Source organism: Pithys albifrons, chromosome 2 (genome assembly GCF_047495875.1).
Source record: "Pithys albifrons albifrons isolate INPA30051 chromosome 2, PitAlb_v1, whole genome shotgun sequence".
Lineage (NCBI taxonomy): Eukaryota > Metazoa > Chordata > Aves > Passeriformes > Thamnophilidae > Pithys > Pithys albifrons.
The window spans coordinates 71887372-71908718 of NC_092459.1; the positions used below are offsets into that span (position 1 = coordinate 71887372).

General features: G+C 40.3%; 1 protein-coding gene and 1 long non-coding RNA gene across 3 annotated transcripts in view; one reads left to right on the forward strand and one right to left on the reverse strand.

Moving 5' to 3' along the window:
- Positions 1-799: 799 nt before the first annotated feature.
- UNC93A (unc-93 homolog A) lies at positions 800-21020 on the reverse strand. Of its 2 annotated transcripts, XM_071549441.1 has the most exons (8): positions 20805-21020; positions 16883-17064; positions 15881-16110; positions 12812-12937; positions 9798-10015; positions 8528-8663; positions 6821-6952; positions 800-1346 (listed from the first exon to the last, which is right to left on the reverse strand). In XM_071549441.1, the coding sequence occupies exons 1-8, from the start codon at positions 20889-20891 to the stop codon at positions 1081-1083; spliced, it is 1377 nt and encodes a 458-aa protein (XP_071405542.1). In that variant the 5' UTR covers positions 20892-21020; the 3' UTR covers positions 800-1080. The 2 variants fall into 2 exon arrangements, with proteins under 2 accessions (XP_071405542.1, XP_071405543.1); XM_071549442.1 differs by lacking the exon at positions 16883-17064 and having other exon boundaries at positions 20805-20881.
- Positions 19158-21347, forward strand: part of LOC139669043 (uncharacterized) — a 49262-nt gene continuing 47072 nt past the window's right edge. The window contains exon 1 of the long non-coding RNA XR_011697160.1: positions 19158-19455. This is a non-coding gene — a long non-coding RNA (uncharacterized lncRNA). The remainder of the gene's footprint in view (positions 19456-21347) is intronic.

Here is a 21347-nt window from a genome sequence, read left to right on the forward strand (position 1 = left end):
GATCATGATGTCTGCACAGTGCTCTCTCAGTAAGATGCAGGGACACTGCTCAGTAATTGCACTGTAGCACTCTTCTCTTTGCAGTAAACCCACAAAATTCCAAATCTGGGAATATGGATAAAAATAAAGAGAAGTTGAAATGAGATGAGGGAAATCCTCATCTGAGCCACTGCTGGATACATATAGGCCTCAAGGAGTTATTACAGCATAGGTCCATCCTTTTTTTCTTTTATCAGTCAGCTTGCACTGTTACCTGCACCCTCCTCGTTGCAAGGTTCCCCCAGTAACATACCCTGGCTGCTCACCTTGAAAACAGCTCTATCTGTGGATGGGAAAATGGGGAAGGTTATCATGACTGAAGTATTTGGTCATGTAAATGGTATCTCTTTTAGCATGAACTTTCTGTAACTGATGACAGAAAAACTGGAGACAGGAAAACCAAAAAAAATAGAGTTCTGGGATAGAGGGATGACATGGACACAAACCCAGCTGTCTGATGACCTGAGACAAGCTGGTAAACTCAGTGGTCAGTGGATTCTGTGGTGTGAAGATATAAAGTGTAGATATAGCCAGTTTATAAGTTGATGTTATTTCAGCAGGTGTCAAAGAAAGCAGCATAAGAACAACATAAATCTTTATCATTAATGGTTCCACGAAATGATGTGTGTTGTCTGCAATCAGCTGAGCAACCTCAGTTGCTTCAATCATCTCATTTCACATGTGAGTTTTTTATGTTTGATTGTAAAGCTGTGGTATTAGATCTTATCTACAGAGACAAAAATTGGGAGGATCCTAGGACTCTTTTTTACATTTATTAAGACTTTATTAATTTTTTTTTTAAAAAGAGAAAACATTCAGTTGGTCATCTTCATTGAAACAATGGAGTCAAGTATTCTTCCCTTATAAAGCTGAGATGTCAAAAGAGATTTTTACTCCTAAGACATTTACATTATATTGGCCTTGAAATCTGTTCCATTACCATCTTTCTGGAGGCAGTATGCATTGGAAGGCCCTTGGAGACATGCTTGTAGGGACTGGCCACTTTATTTGCTTTGCCTCCATCACTCTGACCCTGCTGGATTACATGTATGTTTCCTGGGTCAGTGGTCCTCCATTTTCCTTCTTTGTATCAGTAGGTGTCCCAGGTGAGCTCTTAGCCTCTATCCATTCAACCACTCCATATGTCACCATAGACAACACAAGCACAGACAATAAAATATACAGTTTGATATAGACTTGCAATTTGGTGCTATAACCAAAGGCGATGACAAATCCAAGTGATTCCCAGAGACGGTAATTTGCAAAGGCAGCCTCCTTGTGTTTCTCAAATAAAATGCCATAGAGTCCTGGAAGGAAGGAAGAAAAGACATAGCTTGTGAAGATTAAGTCTTTCACCATTTATTTTCTGCAAAGGGAATAAATAGGTCACAATAGGGAAGACAGACTCTCTTTCATAAATATCAGAGAAAGGATAACACAAGCCTTGTCTTAAAAAATTTTGTGCTACTGTGAATTGTTGTAAGTGAAGAACCAACAAGACAAAACAGAGAATATCAGAGCAAAAGGAAATGAAAATGTGAGGAAGGAAGAAAGGATGGGCCCTACTGAAGTGAGATGGCAGGAAGTTTATTTTTCAAATTTTCAGCCACAAAACTGAAGGCTCTAGCACTAGTGAACGAGAAAGTAAGGAGGAAGAGGAGATATCCAGAAATGGCTTTTAATATTGTAGAGTCTCCATATATAAGTATTGATAAGGTCATAACAAGTCCTTGCAAGTTTTCACAGAACAGATGGTTCTGACTAGGGACAACATGGTCCTCAGGGGCCAGGTTGCTGCCATGCTTCACCAGTTTGGGGAGGAACTTGCTTGGAACCTGCACACTCTGTCAACCTGTTATTCCAACCATATCTTTCACCTGCCTGAGAATGTGCAGAGACTGTTCGTGCAAAATGCATGTCCCTTTTATTCACAACAACTCAGTCTCAGAGAGCCCCTAGGTGAGGCTCCCACAGTCTTGCCAATGGTGGCAATGTCTGCTTTTCCTAATTGCCAAGCTGAGAGAAACAAACTGACCTAAAACACTTAAATTAGAAAGTTGAGAAGAGTGCTAGGATAGGGTTCAAATTCAGTATACGGAGAAAATTTGCATCTCTGAGATAACCAGGTTTTCAAATTTTCAGCTCCTGGATGGGTTGGCAAATAGAATATCCTTGATGCATACAGAACCCCTAGGCAGCAACTGGTAAACTTGCTTTACATAGAGACTTAGTTAAACAGATCACCCTAATGCAATTGTGTTCACTGGGAAGTTTCCATTAAGTCAGTTGCACAACAACTGGGAGTCAGGGAGGGATTCCAAGCCTCAGGTCTGACTAGTAGAGATGACAGGAAAGGGGAGAGAGCCTGCTTTCCTCTCTAGCATCAGTGATGATAAAGAAGGAGGTGCTTCTTCTGATTCAGCTGTGGCGTGCAGAGAGGGAAGGAGAGGAGTATCAGGAACCTTGACACTTCTCATCCACTTCTTTAACAATGTATCTGTTTGAAATACGTACATTCAGCCAAAAGGCACAGAGGAGTACAATGTTCTCTGAAAGTCTGGGTAGATTCAACTATCCCTTCAGTTTTGTTATGTAGTGGGAGACTTCAACTGTATGTAAGAACCTACTGAATCCTGATGACTGCAAGAGGACGTTTATTGAATTAATTCAACTTAGACATAATGGAAAATCTGGACAAGTGCAGCACAAGATATGCTTAGTTCATTGAATTAGCTGAGTGGAGTGTACTGTGAATTATATGATAATACTTCATAGTTTTGTCTAATAAATGAACAAGTACAGGTTGTTCATAAAACTCTCCTAATATGCCCAGTATTTTCTTCTGGAAAGGAATTAGTGAGGAGAGTTTAATATAAGAAGGTTTCTGATGCCGTGACAGTTCTATGTGTAAAGATTCTAGCTTTCAGGCAGTACATGTTTTCCCTTGCTATTTTGGAGCCTTCTTTTCCAACCAAAACAATGGGAGAATTGAATGAGGATCTAACCCAAGGTTCAGTTATAGGAAGGGCTGACTTGGCCAGGATGCACATGTGGTGTTAGCTGGCAGTGACATAGGAGCTCAGTGATGGTTTTGCCTCAAACTTAAGTATTTGTCAAAAACAGTGTGGTGCAAATTGCCTGGCTGAAGTTTCAGCAAAACTTGGTGGGCTGGCTGAGTAGAGAGGCTGCTAGGTTTGCATTTTCACAGTTCACTTCCATGGAAATTATCTTGCCTGTTTTCCTATTTTTTCCCCTGGTAATAGTTGGCATGGGTATATGACAAGACTACTGGAATTACTTGAGTCAAGGTTTATAAACTCTTTAGACAGGTTCGCATCCTTTTTCAATATGTACATCAGCCTGTAAAGAATTTGATGTCACTGTAGTCTATCTAAATACCTCTGTGCTACACAACTGTTATGCAACAAGTGCAATTGTTGTCAATGGGTGATAATTGCACCTGTGCTAAATTAAACAAGAAAGGGCAATACAGACTCTAGAAATGAAGCAGCTTTCACTGGAAATAAGTGAGTGTCCACACACGCGAACAAAACCAGGTTAGGAAACCTTTATAAGATGAAGTGGCTCATCCACTATGAGCCTACATGTCCTCTAGGGGGTACTCGAGTATTAACTATCCACAGCAGCACAAAGTAAGCCATCTTCAATTACCACAGAATGCCTCCAGTATGTGGCACAATGCCACTGTATGTATTCACTGATCAATCTACTGAGACCCTAGCAGCAGTCATGGGAGTTTACCAAAGGTAAGCTTAGTCACCAGTGCTGTTTTAGAGGTCTTATCCCACCTTATAATCTTTGATACTGGGAATTCCTGGTGTGATGTATATCTGTATAAAATTTATGAAGGAGAGAAGATATTTAGTCCTAAGTGGGTATGTCAAAATGAAGGTCCTGTTCTGGGATGCATCACTGTTGGTTAATGTCACTTCACCTCTCTATTAAGGTTTCATGTCATCACTCAATATTTCACTGTGACAACATGACAAAGCAAACTTTGTGTAATTTTATAACTGGGAGTTGTGAAACAGCTGAATAAGGTACAGACAAAAAAAAAAAAGGAAAAAGACACTATGCAAAGAAAAGGAACATTTGGGTTTTTTTCCAAGCTAACACACAGATGAAATTTCCACGAGTGTCCTGTAGGAATCTGGGAATGGAAATGACCTGTTTCAGTGCTGTAATAGAGATCAGTCTTTATCACATCACTGCAGAGTTCACTCACCATCAAGCAAGCATGAAGCGTTGTCCACTGCCTATCTCTCATCTGGGACTTTGGGAACTACAGCCACTTCCCCTCTGTAATACTTAGGTCCTCCATACTTATTCCTTTTTATCTATTGAAGGCCTCAGGTCCATCTTTGTGAGGCATGCAGAGACCTTACTGAGGAAATGTCCTTACTGAAGGCATCTCAAATGTATGTAAATCCTTGTAAAAAGGGCACAAGATGATGGAGCCCAGGTCTTTTCAGTGGTGTTCAAGAAAAATGGACAAGAGGCTTTGGACACAACATGAAATACTGGAGGTTTCCTCTGACATGAGAAAAAAACATTTTACTTTGAGGGTGAGCAATGGTACAGGCTGTCCAAGGAGGGTGTGGAATCTCACTCCTTGGAGATAATGAAAAGCTGTCTGGACATGGTCTTAAGTGAGTGGCTGTGGCTGAGCAGCCCTGCTTGAGCAAGGAGGTTGGACCAGCGGATGCCCAGAAGTCCTTTCCAAGCCTATCCCTTTTGTGATTCTTAAAGAAGCCCACTGTCTGAGAGCAAGGCTTTCTGAAAAAGATAGAAGCAGGACAAATTGTCGGCCCTTTATCACAGTGGAAGACTAAGACGTGGCTCTCAAGAGAGTTGAGAAGAAGCTTGCTGAGCTTCTGAGTCAGAAGGATGTGGCTGAGGAATCAGGAAATGAATGAACAGTTTTACTTTATAGAGAGCAAATCCTCACTGATGTCCTTCCATGAACCTGAGTGATGAGAGCACTTTAAAATTTTTACTTAAGGCTCAAGGCTCTGGGTTAGGATGTGAGAAGATGAGAGGGTGTTCCATGATGTATGTGCTAGCTCTTGATGTATGTGCTAGCTCTCCTGTAGGGGATATGAGCTGGAGCTGCTGGAGGGGCAGAGAAGGATGCTGGCTGGTCACTTCCTTATTTGTAGATGCAGGGACTCTACATGTGCTTGAAAGGAGATTGCTGTCAGTGCTGGGCAATGGATTGCTGTGCTTTCCCTTTGGCTCTCCAGGAAGCACATGACAGTTTATCTGCTGGGTGAAATCATCTCAGCTCCTGAAATAACCAAAGCAACCAGAGGGACAGAGGCCAAGGCACATAACCTGATGTGTGCCCAGAGGAGCTAGTTCTGCCACATGCAGTTTCCTATGGCATCTACCAAAAATTAATTTGAGACAGAGGAAAACAATATTGATGAAATAAGAGGCAAAATACAGGAGCCGATGGGAGACCACTCAAATTTCTTACTGACCCAGGCTCTGGCATTGATTTAAAAAGACTGTGAATGACAGTTATGAGCAGACTTTCCTTCAAGTCATCACAGAATGCAGCTATTTCTTGCCCTCTCCAGCACTTGAAAGTCTGGCTTTAGGGTCTGTAAGAGAACTTCCTCTAGTTTTCATTAAGGGATAAGTTTAAACAATCCCTTACAGAAGTCAGTTTGTATCAGTTCATTATCTGAACTGTCAGTACATAATAATTAATTGCACAGCATCACAAAGCAGAATAAACCCAATGCATCAGATTAAAATCCAATGGTATACTTTCAGTAACAGGCTCATGGGTTAACAATGTAAGAAATAAGGCAAGTATACAGTCGTATTTCCCAGTGAAGTCCTCCTAACTCTGGTAATCAAAGATGTAGGGACATTCTGAGTTGGAGATTTCCTCTGGATCACCAGCCTTTAATAGCTGCAAGAACATTTTCCCCTGAAGTGATGCAATTGCAACATAAAAAACCTTCACATTTTTGGCAATGAATTCCGTACTTTGATTTTCCATTGTGTGAAAAAATATCATTTATTTTGATTTCTATAAAGGCTTCTGCCTAATAGCTTTACCTGGTGCCACTAGTTCTGTTTCTAATAGAAACAGTGAATTTTGAATTTCCTTCTTCATATACTTAATTACTTTCTGCTTTCTGTACTTATAACTTGTCCAGGCTAAAGAACTCTAGCTTGTAAGCCTTCCTTCATGAGGAAATGTCCCATGACTCTGTTTCTTTTTATCACTTTCTTATGCCTTATCACATTGGATTATGGTTTTTGAAATGAAGTAAATCAGAACTGTATGGATTTGCTTGGTTGCATAATGTTGTCTGTGGTTTTCTTCTTCAGTTTTTGTCCTAGGAACTCCTAACAGCCACTTTCCTTCTTCTTTTGTTAGTGAGCTTTGAGGTGATCTTTTATCCAGAGTGCTCTCCGTTATTGCAAAAGACAGACTAAACGTATCATTCTCCTTAGTTTCTAATTTTCTTGGAAATACTTATAATCTTCCAGAATATTTATTCTGAATACTCATTATCACCTTCTGCAGTAATCTTTCCTCTTCACCTTGAAGAGATGAGTTTAATTTTGCTTTCTTATTCCCAACTTGTTCTTATTTCTTATACTTTCCCATGAGGTAACATATTTCTTTTACATGCTATCTTAAAGTCATTATCATTTTTATGCATGCATTGTTCTATAGAAGCAAGCATACAGATTTTTGTAACTCAAGAGAATACATTTCATTGTCACCACGACTTACCATTAGTTTGTGTTTGCCAAACAGCATCAGATAGGCCCCAAAGAGCAGGGAATACAAAAAACACAGCGAGCTGCTTAGGATGAGGTTTCCACAGCAGTAGTGCTATTATACAAGCGGTGTTTGTAACTGTGGCTGTTGGTTTAGAAAGAAAGACAAGACATACAGAGGCCATTATATACAGGGCATTTAGTGGTAGATAATGTTTTTTATTCTTCACCTCACTACAGCACAAGACAGTCTTAAAATCTTCCTGGTTCGCTGAGATTTGCGCTGACTGAATTGATATCACATGAAATACAAAGCAATGCAGGCCTTTGACAGTCTTCAATTCATAATTCTGAGCACTGCCCTGAGTTGAGAGATCCTCATTGCTGATATGGCTGTTAGATCAAACAACACAAACTGCTCCTTAGGAGGAGATGGGACTGCTGAAAGACTTGCTGTCACCATGTGAGTCGGGACTAAACACCCTTCTGCTCTCCTTGCCAAGTCCTTAAATGAGGTTTCCAGGGACAGAAGAAGCACTTAAGTATATCTAGAGGGTCTGGCAGCTTTTGGTCTTTCTTTTAAAAGGTGGCTTGTAAATGAGTCACTGATTCTTCCCCCTGCAGGTGCACTTTCACAGACTGAGTATAGAGACCACTAATCAGAACTGAGAGGTTCAGAGGTCTTCCAGTACTAACACTATAGTTTGGTTTCTAATTGTTTTTATTATTACTATTATTTGGTGTTTTTTTTAAATCTGGGTTTCATAAGTGTGAGACACATAGAGATGTGAGACACAAACCTGGAGCAGATAGAAGAATCTTTGAACTAGAGACTGTAGCAAAAAGACTTTAAATTTTTTCTTCCTTGCCCAGATTTAAAATTTGCTGTGGAGAAAATGCCTAGAATATCTAGATGCACACTGATCCAGCTAGTGGTGTTTCTAATAATACAAATTACTGTGTAGTGAAAATAAGGTATTAGTACACTTCAGTATGCATAGTGCATATGGAGGCACAAAAGAAATATCTCTTGGTATTTTTTATGCCTCCGCTACTCTGTTACTCAATGGAACAATGTTCTCTGGAGAGGGAGATGTTCTTAAATATGCAAGTCTCTTCTCAAAACAAAATGAAAATTACTGTCCTATACACAAGCCCTGAAGTTATTCAAGCCTGACATTCTGGTGTATGACTTGCTTTTATTTTTCTCCCTACTAGAACACGTAGTGAAAAGGACACCGGGCCAACCTTTAAAAATTTTGCTGAAATTTCCTAGTTCACCATTGCCTGAGACTCAGATCAACAACGATTTGCTTTTACTCCTTAAAGGTGAGGAGTTTTCAGCCCAGTGGAGAAATTCTTCTCTGTTATGGTGAAAGTCTCAACATCTACGTTGTTAGGTCATTTTTCACTGTCTGCACTTGACCTATAAAGCACCGAAGCTACAGGTCACCTTCTGCATAGATAGTGCCCTCAAAAGCAGGGTGAACTTACATCATCAGCAAAGTGATATAAGGCAAAGGCCTCAATTCAGTGCTTAACTGTGAACTATGCTGCCTCTCTTCTCATGAATGAAGTTCATAAAGTTTGCCTCTAGACTGATTTTGGTTTTAATTGACAGCCGACAGCAAGTTATTCCTTTGTAGCACATGCAAAGGGAGGAGCACTGTTTTTGCTCTATTACATGAGGTGATCAGACATACAAGAAACCTTTGCATACCTAATGCAAATAGAAGTTTTCTACCCGTGAACTGAGAGATCTTTCCAAAGAGCAGAGAGCAGAGGGAATTTACAGCTGCAAAGCAGATCATCACGTAGCCAACGTACTGTATCCCCAGGGCACAGGTCACATATGCCTGGAAGAGAAGAGACAGTCATGCCACATTTTCTTCAGTGGAAATATACAGCTAAAGTTCAAGGGTCTTATCCTGAGTATTTGGTTAATAGCCAGCATGGACAAGATCACAGGAGCAGAGCTGGAGAGTTTGTTGACAAGTCCCTGATCTATTGACACAGTTGGCCTTCAGCAGCAATAATCCTAAACCGGTTCCCAATCAGACTGATGCCATGCAAACAGAACAGTAACAAGCAGAACAAATCAGAACACTGCTTGCTATACAAACAAAACTTCTGGAAGTAGCATTAGGAATTTTTTGCCCTTTCCTTCATAGCCCAAGAGATGAAAATTGACAGTTGAAACTATGGTCATTACAAAGCAGCTCCCAAGAAATGAAGAGAACCTCATTTACAAGAGCATATGATCAGTGGAGGTGACCATGGAGTGCCCCCTTCAATCCATTCCAACACAGCAGCAAGTGCACTCTTCCATCTGCTTATATGCAAGGTTTGAAAGCTGAAGCACCAAAGCAGCAGCTCAGGAAGATTGTCCCCTTTCTTTGGAGGCTTTCTCAACAAATGCCTGGAGAACACACTTGTTGTGTGTCTAGGCTTGTAGAGAAACTAGAAGAGCAGAGGTGGTTTTAATCATTTCAATCCATCAGATTTTGGACCTGTTGGACTACTGACTGGCGAGAGCTTTCAGCTAGCCACATTGAGGACTTGCCCTCTTACCATAAAGGCTGTGAAAATAAAATACGTGATATATGTGCTGACTTGCATTTATACAAACTCCAGGGAAACCAGAAGAAAGGAAGATATAAAAGCTTTGCTGGCTTCTGGCTTTTCTCCCAGTTTGTTATTTACAACAAGCTGAAGAGTTTGAACCTGTAGCTCTCTGCTGTGGCCTCCACTGGTGAGTTAAGCTCTCTACTGCACCTTTTTTGAGGCTGTTCCAAAGGACATTTACTGCTGGCCTCTCCTGTTTGAAGATGTCACTCAGAGTTCATTCAAGTAGAAATAAGCAGTAATTTAGCAATCCACAACCATTGAAAACCTCTTCATTTCACAAGTAAATATAGATCAGATGCAACAGTAAGATGCAAAGGCAAAAAAAAAGTCAGACATAAATAGATTTTCATTCTCATCCACACCTTTGTGTAGTCACCAGAAAGAAATCCCTGTTCAAACCCACTGTACATTGTCAGAGGGATTAGAAGACACTGCCTTTTGTCTTTAAGATGCTTGAAAGTTGCTAGGAACGTAGACCAAAAGGATGGTGTCTCTAGTTTTTCTTTCTCAGTCTCTGCTTGATCAGATTTGATCTGGTCCAGAAATATAATAATCAGCAACACAGCTAGCACACCACTAGCTGCAAAAAAAACAACAACAACAAAACAAAAAGTTCATGAAAAACTGAGGAATGCTGGAAGAATGATGGGAAGTCACTTGCTGCTGTTATTGTTCTGACTTAGTGCTTAGCTCTCTGTGGGATATTTTGGCAGATGCCTCTGATTCCTCTTCAGTGTAAAGGCCATTTCTGTGTAAACATGGCCTGATCTACATTCACATCTTCTTCAGACAGCTGTACAAATCCCCTCAGCTTAACTGTGACTGTCCTGTTGTGACAACCGCTGGGCCAGCTGTGCAGCCGCAAAGGGTGATGGCTCACCCTTCCAGGGCAATCCAGGGGCGCAGGAATGGGGAGCTGGCCAGAAACAGCTCCCTTGGGAGCTATCAAAAGGCTTTAAATCAACATGAGAGAAGAATATTCACTTCCAGTGCCAAGATTTTCATGGCTAGGAGGGTTCTTCTTTCAAATACATGGAAAGAAAAATAAATGCTGTTTTGGATCCCAGATTATGTTGTGCTTTTCTTTTTTTTTTTTTTGTTTCAGCTCAGAACCATGTTTAGAGTATAGAATATGTGCTGTTTTAAAGATGAAGATGAACGTTACAGCTTTGAACCCATACTTCCAAACAGAAACAGCATACAAAAAAATACATAGGGTAGGTATTAAGAAAATGATCATGCATGTATGAGCCTAGATTTTTTGCTTGTGTAGTGAATCGATACAATTTTCTTCATGCTATTGTAAAGATAAACGTGTCTCATAATATATATGAAACAGCCATAGATTCACAACTGACTGCTTCATTATGAATGCAGGGCATGGCTTTGTTTCCTCTCATACCTACACTAAGTAGAATTTCATTGATGGAACAAGTAGAGTTCAGAGTAGGAGGAGAACCAGGCACCTCTTCCCATCCACTCTGGCTGTTTAATGTGCTCCTATGGTATATGTTATGGCTATTGTCTCTTCTGTGAACTTTTAATGTCCCAATACATCAGTAGGTTTACAACAAATTGACTCAGTTTTTTATGGTTTATTATTTTTCATCCATGTCTCCCAGAATGAAATCATATTCCCCAGAGTTCTGGTTCCCCACTGTGGCTGAGCTGTAAACCCTTCATGATGTTAAGTCTTTGCTGGTTCTGCCAGGGTGTTTATTAGTACATATGGGCTAATTGCAGGACTTACATGGGTGAGCACAGGACATGCACAATTTCAGGAAAAATATTCTAACAAATATGTCAAATGAATCAAGAACAATTAGAGGAGATAACAGCATGGCTTAAGAGTGAGTGGTATGAACATAATAGAAATACTCACAGTCCTTGAGAAAACTAAACAACAAAAGACTTAGTATTGCCTCCACCCAAGCTGGGCAAAATACATACTCAGACACCAAATACAGGACACGTTTAAAAATGTCTGTGAATGAAATATTAAGCTATTTGCTTTCCCTTGAGGTAGGAAAAGACATATCTTTTATTAAGAGCTTAAAAGAAAAATGAAACCCTACTGATGCTGGGTCAGTAGACAGCAGGGTTACATTCATTTTGCATGAGCAAAACCTCAGGGAGTGCTGTATATGTTAGTCATCAAATTTAAATTTAAACTTGTGAGACAAACCTGCCTTTAGGAGAAAGTCATCAGCTTCAGTACACTTTTGAAGGGAAATGGGGGGATATTCTTTACATTTTCTCACCAATTAGGAATGGAGACTGGGGACAGAGGAAGAGTTTGCTGCAATGCCCTTGTCCAGTGAGAGCTGGGTCTGCCGTGTGATAAATTCTCTGCATCTGCCTCAGCACAGAGAGTACATCTATGTTCAGAGACTGCAAAGATATTTTAACAGAGCTAAGGTGGTATATTGTCTTGCCAGATACTTTCCTTTATCCACAGAATAACTTCTTTTGAGCTAGATACTTTTTAAAATTTTCTCACTCAATGTATCTTTACACATCTATTTGTTTTTCCAATTTTTTATGGCATCAGCCTTCCCTGTGCTTGATTCTCTTATAGCTTTATGCAACAAAGCTCTAGAGCAGCTGTATTTAGTAAATGGGAGCCATGTCAATTTGCCTAGTGCTTCTCTTCGCCTTTGCTTCTCACACTGAGGTATTCAAGCATCACAACTGAGTTGACAGAAGTTGTCAAATGTCAGCTAGGATCTAAAAACCTCCCCTCAAATGATTGTTTGTTCTGGCAGTTGTGGTTCAGGTCCACCTCTAATTGCAATGTAGTTCTTGTGCTAAAACTGTTTATTTGTGGTAGAACACCAGTCAGTTCTAGTAGGCAACCCCACATGACTAGAAGTTGGTGAGTTCAAGTATTGCTATCTGGGCTGCTCTTACCTTCCTGGACCTCTGCATGCATATATATAAATTTGCCCTATGCCATCAGCAACTAGATCACTATTACTGATCCTGAAAATAGTGAATTTTAAATTATCTCATGCATGACTGGATAAGCTGCTGGAATCCTGTAATTGTAAATGTGTGCATAACTTTGAGTCTAGTCTGTAGAGGAAAACTGACTTTAGGTGAAAAAATGGGGTCACCACACTGGGCTTCAACTTTATTCCAGGTGAAAAGTGTAAAGAATGTCTTGCTCCTTTAGGTAAAAATAACACAGCTCTGGTATAAAGCATTTGAAACTGTTTAGGAAGGAGTCATTTACAGGTCTCACATATCTTATTTCCTTTTAGCAAATTGGATTGAAGGAGAAAGTCAGAAACTTAATCTGCAAAGTCATGTTTGATTTCAGAAGTACTAGGTTCCCCATCAGTGATGCTGATTAAAGATTGTGTGTATTACTTACCAGTGTAGACCCCTAACAGTGTGTAGATTAATGAGTTGGAGGGTTTTGCTGACTCAGTGGTGTTGGTGCTATCAGTCAGGCAGTTGTATGCTCCACAGCATGCCAGGTCTTCTTCTGAAATTTCCACTAATTCAGTAAGAACCAAAAGAAAGGTGGGTCAGTGAAGAGATCAGATAAGTGCACACTATATGTAAGGATATAAGCAGAAGGGAATCCAGTGCTTGGTGATTAGTCCTGGTTTCAAATCCTTCCTGATTAGAGGTGATTAATTTCAGAATCCCAGTTTAACACAAAAAATTTGGGTTTAACAGAAACAGTAGCTCAAGACTAAACACTGAATTAATGGTTACATGAAGGAAAGGACTAAAGTTAAAGGCTGAAATCTGAATCCAAGCTCAGTTTGCAGTATTCAAAGTTCAAGTGCATATCTCTACCTCTTAATCATAACACCCCACGAGGCAGGTCCCTTGGTTTACACCACCACTGATTTGACGGCCCAGAGTTCTTACAGCCATTACACATTATCCCTCTCTAGATGATTTCTGTATTTGTTATAGGAACAGAAACACTTCAACACGTCTTTTTGATTTATAAATTCAAATTATGATTACCCAGGAACAGTTTTTCAAGAAACCTGCTTTTCCTGGATTTATTATTTTATTACTAGTTTTATAACTTTCTGAGAACATACTTGAAACTAGATCAATTCAGCAGTGTTTGGAGTAAGACCTTTGCTTTGTTCCTTCCTATCAGGGTTGTGATGGGCATATGTCAGAGTCACACACATGCATGTGCTCATGCACACTCAGTGTCACCACAACACCATGCACACTTTCTCCAATACACTCTTGATAAAGAATGGATACTAAATCAAAGTGGAAGCCTGAATAAGCTGTGTATTAGAGAAGGATGATCAAAAAACCATGCAATTATTTGAATGCTTTCACTGTAGAATTTGTCATTGGTCCAACCACAATAAAGGGTAACACAGTTGGATTACAATACAATAAAAGCTGCTGCCATGTGAATCAGCGGTTTAACTAACTCCATAAACATATTAAGGCTTAACATGAGATAAAATTTAATAATGTAAAGAAAATCATTACCTTATTACCACCACTGGCTACTACTATAGACCTTAGCAAAAACTGGACAATCAGATCCTCAGCAAAATTACTATATGCAAAAGGTAATTCACATGAGTGAAGTATGGAAGTATGTAAAATAAGTTTTTTATCTGTTCATGCATCATCTGAAGATGAACATGCAATTAATGACATGGAAGCTCCAAAGTAGGGTTTGCACTGTTTCTCTGGAATTAAGGCTGCAATACTGATGAGTGAGCAAGGATGACTCCTGTAATTTACACTGAGTACTGTCCTCTGTTGTATTATTACCTCATGGTGTAACTTTGCCTTGCTGTGTCTGGATGCAATGATGGAGGCAATGAGTCAAGTGTAGGTATATGTCTGAATTCTGCACATTTTGACTCTGCAGATGCATACTACATCCTTCTGACCACTCAATGAAATTATACATTTTAAGTATATGGACAATATGGATGGATACCTTTGTTGCACTGTGAGAGGAGAGAAAAATATGTGAGTGATTGGAGATTCTTGCTTCCAGATTAAAGCTGAGTCTCACTGAGAAGGCACAGTAGAGAAGCTTATGGTATAACTGTTCATCACTGTTGCAAGGATATGCAAGACTTTTGGCTTTGAGAGCTGTACACAGCACATCTTCCAGGAGCACAGAATTTCCTGACATTCTATGTAATTAATAAAAAAAAGTGAGTAAAAGGTTTTCCTTAGAATTTGGAGGAACATCCTCAAACAAAAAACTAGGAAGGGATTTACAAAACCAAAAAAAAAATATTTTAGTCCTCTTATTAAAATTATATGTGTTGTGAGGCAGAGAGTAAAATGTTGCAGTCTGTGCAGACCCCACAGCTGCTCCACAGCCTCTGCCCCGCAAGTGAAATTAGAACAGACAGTCCCTCCCGAGACATCACGTTGCTCAGTGATCAGGTCAGCAGGGCTCTGCTGCCCTTGAAACAGTCTATTAGCATTCTGTTCTAATGGTGTTCATCTCTTGTTATACAGGTTTAAATGAAGCCTGATTCTCCAGAAGTCTCACACCTTGTGACAACTACTTTGCCAAAATCAAAGATTCAAAGATTGAAACCTGATGCCAGCTCCCTGACATTTAAACTAGTACTATCTGAATACTCTTCAGAGGATATACTGCTTAACTGAGCCAGGAAAGAGAGGTAAATTCTTGGTATTCATAGTAGCAGTGTATAATGGAAATCTCTTTCCATGTCAACCTACTGTGACTTTGACAGAATAAGGAATGCACAGGAGACTGTAATGATAATACACCGTAGCATTTTGAGTTTCTTAGGTGGCATTTGAGTATTAATTTATCTTCACAATTGGCCTTTTAAAGCTGACACCAATTATATGCATGGGAAATGAGGGCACTGCTGTTGAGTGATTTCTTCAAGCTACATTGGCATCTGCTGTCTCAGCCTGAAATACAGCAGAGGAGCCCTGGCACGCAGATTCCTGTCAGCAGTTACTGCTATTTCTTTTTGACAGTTCTGTAGTGCACTCATTTTCAGCAAGCACCAGCATCAGCTTGACTACCCTTGAATGTTTAACAGCAAACTAATCCAATTCAACTTTGCACTGGTGTTTTGACGTTTTGCCTTTTGTTTTAATCCACTTTAAACAGAAGTCAGATGTGAAGGACTGTCACTGCCAGTAGCCTATCTATGCCTTACAATATATGGGTGGAATTAAAACAGAATTCAAGAGATTTCTATTTTTGAGCTATTTGTCTGAACACACTTTATGACTGATGAAGAGTTGATAGAAAATAGACACTTTCAGAGAGCAATTTAGCCCATCTATTTCAGACATCTATCTTCAGATGAGTTAACTTACATCTGAAGTGCCTGTTTCCACTGACTATGGAAGCTCAGCTGCAGAAATTTACCTTTTATCTATCTAGAATCAGCTGATTTTTATAAAAAAAGTGTCAAAATTTTTAAATATATTTTACCTTTGGTGGAAGATTGGCTAAATATCAAGGATGAGATAAGATTTCCCCAGATACCGGAGGACTGAAATACCAGAAAGAAGACCCCAAAGTATTGGTTGATAGTGTCTTTTGCATTTTTTCCTGCTTTTTCAGCATATGAAGTGCCAGCAATGGTGAGGTAAGTGCATTTGGCAGACCAGAGTGGTGCTCCTCCTAAGCCCAGGATCACAGAGGTAGGAATTAGTGTGTACCTGCCAAAGAACACTTTATTTAACATAGTTGTTGTCCATTAGCATAATAATCATTTGCCTAAGGATCCAGAGGCAAAAATAGACATAAAAGAAATAGACTTACCTTAGGTCTTATGGTATGAGACCATAAATCTGTTACATGAAATCGAGAAATGTCAATCTTACAAAGTTTGGGACATGCAAGCACTCCCAGCTCTGTCCAGGGGCTAGGTCTAAGCTAGGCTGGCTAGGTCTACACGTATGGGCCTTATCTTCCTGTAACTGAGAATTAAATTGCACCTGCACTTCCGAAGATTAATCACAGCAACTTTCCTCCTCAGAGTTGCATCCTCTGTCTCTGGAAAGTTGTTCATCCACCTCTTAAAAGCACAAGGCAGGAGCTAACCTCTCCCTGTGGTTCTCTTTTCCCACAGCTAGTGGCTGGAAGGTAGCCTTCCCTTCAACCTTTTGAAAAACAGCCCTAAAAGTAATTTGGCTTTTAAATGAAATTTTCCCCTAAAGAGGAATCTCTGCTACAAACATGAGTTAGAGAAGTAATTTCAGGTGGGTGAATGGATGAATTCATTCTGACTTTTTGCACATTTTCACCTCTCTGACCAACCTGCTACTGGATTTATTTATCTCTATTTCTTGCAGATAACACATTTGCATCCAACTTTCTAACCTGCAACACAGTGGTAGAGTGGGAATTGAGAAGAAAAAGAAGAAACAATTTTGCCCTTACTTATTTTGTTCAAACACAATAGACGGGGTTAAAGTATTTAAATTGTACCAGCTAGCATAGAAGTTCCCTAAGGAGAAGGCAATGTAGCAACACATAGAGATTGCAATGGTCCACTTGCAGCCCAGCTTCTTGATGAGGATTGGAGGGAGGAACATGGATGATAAGATGAGTGCAGCATAGAGAACACTTAGGGAAGCAACACCCAGGCCTTCTTCTGAGTTGAGACTGCTCTGCATGAACAAAATCAGTGATTGAGACAAATTTTACCACAGGTACATAGTATTATGATATACAGACAGCGGCTTCCAATAGAAATAGAAAGACATAGCATCTGGGGCTGGGTATTACTCTCTCCCTTCCCCAAAGCCTGATGATGGATATATGGTTTTCCTCACAGTGATAGGACAGTTATGAAAATCTGATACAAAATCTGGTGCGGATTGCTCAGATTCAAATCGTTAGTAAGTCAGACCTTAGATTATTTATTTGTATTTCTCTTTGAAAACAAGTTGAATGAATGATAACGTCTTTTCGTGGCTCTCACTTATTCACAGAATCACAGAATATGCTAAGTTGGAAGGACCCACAAGGATCACTGATTCCAACCCTTAGCTCTGCACAGGACCATCCCCAAGAGTCACACCATGTGCCTGAGAGTATCATTCAAATGCTTCTTGAACTCTGTCAGGATTGGTGCTGTGACCACTTCCCTGGTGAGTCTGTTCCAGTGCCCAACTCCCTGAGTGAAGAAGCTTTTTCTAATATCCAGTCTAAACATCCCTTGACACAACTTCAGGCCATTGCCTTGTATCCTGTCACTGGTCACCACAGAGAAGAGATCAGTGCCTGCCCCTTCTCTTCCCCTCATGAGGAAGTTGTAGACTGCCATCAGGTCTGCCCTCAGTCTCCTCTTCTCCAGACTGAACAGACTAAGTGACCTCAGCCCCTCTTCATACAGCTTCCCCTCAAGGGAGAGCAGGAATATATTCAGATCTACATTGGAAGAGCTGACTTAAAAACTGTGGAAGATTCTTTGCTTTAACCTACAGATCTGATAATTTCTAAATTCTTCAGAGGCCAAGGTCCAGTATCCTAATATGCTTACAGCAGCCCTTGGTAGCTGGAAATAATTTATTCATCCACATTTTGACAAGGGAGGAATAATGTTTTACTGATCTAACCAAATGTTATAGTTTTAAGCTGAAAGTTGTTCTCCTCTTGTTTTGACACTGTGAAAGTTGAAATGAGAAAATCAAGCTGGGAGACCTGGAAAAGCTTGAAGAGTGTGACTGTGTGAATATAATGAGGTTCAACAAGTCCAAGTGCAAGGTGCACCTGAGTCGGGGCAATCCCAGATATAAGTACAGACTGGGAGAAGAACTTATTGAGCCTAACCCTGCAGGGAAGTACTTGAGGATTCTTGCAGTTGAGAAGCTGAATTTGAGCAACAATGCATGCTCTCATCCCAGAAGGCCAGCTACTTCCTGGGCTGCATTAAAATAACTGTGACCAGCAGGTTGAAGGAAATGACTCTGTCCCTCTATTCTGCCCACGTAAGACTCCCACCTGGAGTACTGCCTCTAGTTCTGGGGTTCCCAGCAGAGGAACGACATGGACTTGTTGGGGAGGGTCCAGAGGAGGGCAATGAAGATGATCAGAGAGATGGAGTACATCTCCTAGACAGGCTGAGAGTTGGGATTGTTCAGGCAGAAGACCCCAGAAAGACTTCATTGAAATCTTGCATTACTTAAAGGGGACTTATAAAAAAGTGGGAGAGTGATTTCACAAGGGCAGATAGTGTTAGGACAAGGGGCAACAGTTATAAACTAAAAGAAGAAAGATTTAGGCTAGATATTAGGAAGACATTTTTATTATGACAGTGATAAGGCATGAGGCAGTTAAATGCCTCCCTGACATCCGATTCCGTCAGATCTCAGAAGCTAAGCAGGGTCAGCCCCGGATTAGTACTTGGATGGGAGACCTTCTGGGAAATGTCAGGTGCTGTATGTTCTAGTCCTGAGGACTTCCCTGTCACTGTCCAAGCTCACTCGACCGTGGCAGATGAACCTCAGGACTTAAACGGTGGGGCCAGTTCTGCGCACGCTGTGCCTCACCTAAAATCCACTGCGCAGGCTGGAAGGACAGCCCTTCCCAAATCTTCGTTCGTGAAGACGAGCCCCCCCCCCACCACCACCACCACCAAAGCTGAGATAAGGCATGGGAACAGGTTGCCCTGGGAATCAGTGGAAACCCCATCCCTGGAAGAGTTCAAGGCCAGGTCAGATAGGGCTTTGAGCAACACAGCATTGCAGAAAGTGTCCCTGGCCATGGGAGGGCAGTTGGAACTGGATGATCTATAAGCTCAAACCATTTTACAATTCTGTGTTGCTTATCAAAGTTTTCCTATTTGTTTTCATTTAAAGCTGATGTGATCCACTATGATTTTGGAAGGGGAACTGGATGCTGAGGGGGTAGCACTAGAGAGCGCTGGAGGAGACCAAGGCTGTTGGTACTTCACAGAACACTTTCAGGCCCTGTGGTGGCTGTGCAGTCTGGCCATGCAGGACTGTCATGGCAGTCGTGCTGCACCCTTGGTGAGGAACAGGCACCACGGCAGGGAGGTGAGTAGGTTCTCCATTGAGCAGTGTCAAAGTATTTGAGAACTGGAATGGTTGTTTTGTAAACTGAGAGAGAGGCTTCCTGATCTCAGAGGTTTTTTTTCTGAAACATCACATGCCTGATTTTGTCAGCTATAGCTTCCAAAAATTAGAAGCCAGGCCTTCAGAATTGTATAATTAGCTGAATTGTTACTGTCTAGGATTTCTTTGGGGGGTCTGAGTAGTGAAAAATGGAAATGAATTATGAAAATTTTTAGTGTTCTGGCACTTAACCTAAATGTGCACTATTTTAGATAGTGTGACTGACTTGCAGCTTCTTGGGTTTATTTTCCTCTGCCTCATTAGTCTCCACAGCTCATAATACCTCCATCCAGTTTTGTAGCTGATTTGCAGAACTTACCTGAACTCAGAATCTGACAATGTCATAAGAGAAAAACTGTTCAAGGAAAGGATAAGAGAGATGTAGAGGGACCTGTTTCTGAAATGAGGTCAGCAACCCCTTGTTATTGCAAACAAGTGCATCCTGTTTTGTGTCAAGTTCCAGCTTTAAGGCATACAGATTGCCACTCCAGTGGGAAAATCCAATCCAACTGATCATGGTCATATGTTAATAACCTGCCTAAAGTTGCTTATGAATAGTTTATAACCATTTATTAGTCATGAGACCAGCAAAGTCTTCTAGTCTGAGAAGTCTCTCCTTGTGTGTATCTACTCTGAAGTATTCATAGACAGCAACAGTAACCCTCGGTCTTTTACTTTGGCTAAACAAATGCTCTGTAATGGAATCCTGAGTGTTCAAGTCATTCTAGAAAGCCATCTCTACTGCTATGTTTTAGGATGTTAATGCCAGTACAAACCACAACTCAACTGCCTTTGATTTAAAGTAATATTTTTTACTATTATGTTATATCACGATCCCAAGAATTACTCTATTATTTTATACTTAAATTATTCAATGGTTTGGGCACAAATTTTTATTATTTTACATTGTTGTGCAATAATAATAATCATAAACCCACAGCAATTTAGAAATACTCAAAAAAACCTCTTTCCAGAAATGGAATTTGTTTTCCATTTTGCAATATCTTCTTTTGAGGAAAATCTCAAGTAAATTTTGTTTTTATTCAAATAACTTTGTGGATCTAAAGAAGTAGTAAGCCAAAAGTATTCAAGCTATTTGAGAAATACTAGAATACCACACCAAGTTAATGTCCTAACCCACCTCTGAAAAAAATATTATACATGCCTTCCTCACAGAGACCATGGGAAGATGGATGTGTTTCATACTACCAGCTGTTCTGATGCCCTTCCAGGCTAACTGTCCTGCTAACTAGTGGAAGATCCCCACTTACCTGTAGACTCTGGAGTCCTCCATAAGCAGTAAAGAGAAATAAAAATCCAAAAGAAATGACCAAAACATTCTTAAGATTCCTTTCCATGTTGATTCATAGAAGACAAAAGGTCTGCCAGTGGGCAGAGCTGATCCAATTATTCCAGGGGATGATTTGAGTTGGAGAAAACCAGCTTATGTCTTGTTGGAAAAGGTCACTTCTTTCTGTGTTTGTAGAGGAAAGAGTTGTTAATTATTTGAAGATTGGCCAGTGAACTTTACTTTTATCAGTACTGAAAACTTGTTATGGAGTCGTTACTCATTCACCTGTAGTGACTCAGGCAGTAGTTGGCAGTCCCAACATCCATCATGTTTTATTACATAGGTATATAAATCACTTGCAATACTTGGACCAATTTGAGTATTGAAGTTGTACATTATATGGCTTTCTACTATGAGTAGCACAGAAAATAAAAAATAATACAAGCAGTGAAATCTCTTTCTGGCATAAAGATACAGTAATCCATAAAGGGCAAAGATTGAATGATCATACTGGAACCTGTAT

What these genes read in the sequence shown, in the direction of transcription:
- UNC93A (XM_071549441.1), bottom strand. Translation starts at nt 20,891, where the DNA reads ATGGAAAGGAATCTTAAGAATGTTTTGGTCATTTCTTTTGGATTTTTA. An exon ending in TAGCCAATCTTCCACCAAAG is followed by an intron (nt 12,938 to 15,880) that starts GTAAAATATATT and finishes TTACTGAATTAG; the next exon opens with TGGAAATTTCAGAAGAAGAC. An exon ending in ACTGTTAGGGGTCTACACTG is followed by an intron (nt 10,016 to 12,811) that starts GTAAGTAATACA and finishes TTTTTTTTGCAG; the next exon opens with CTAGTGGTGTGCTAGCTGTG.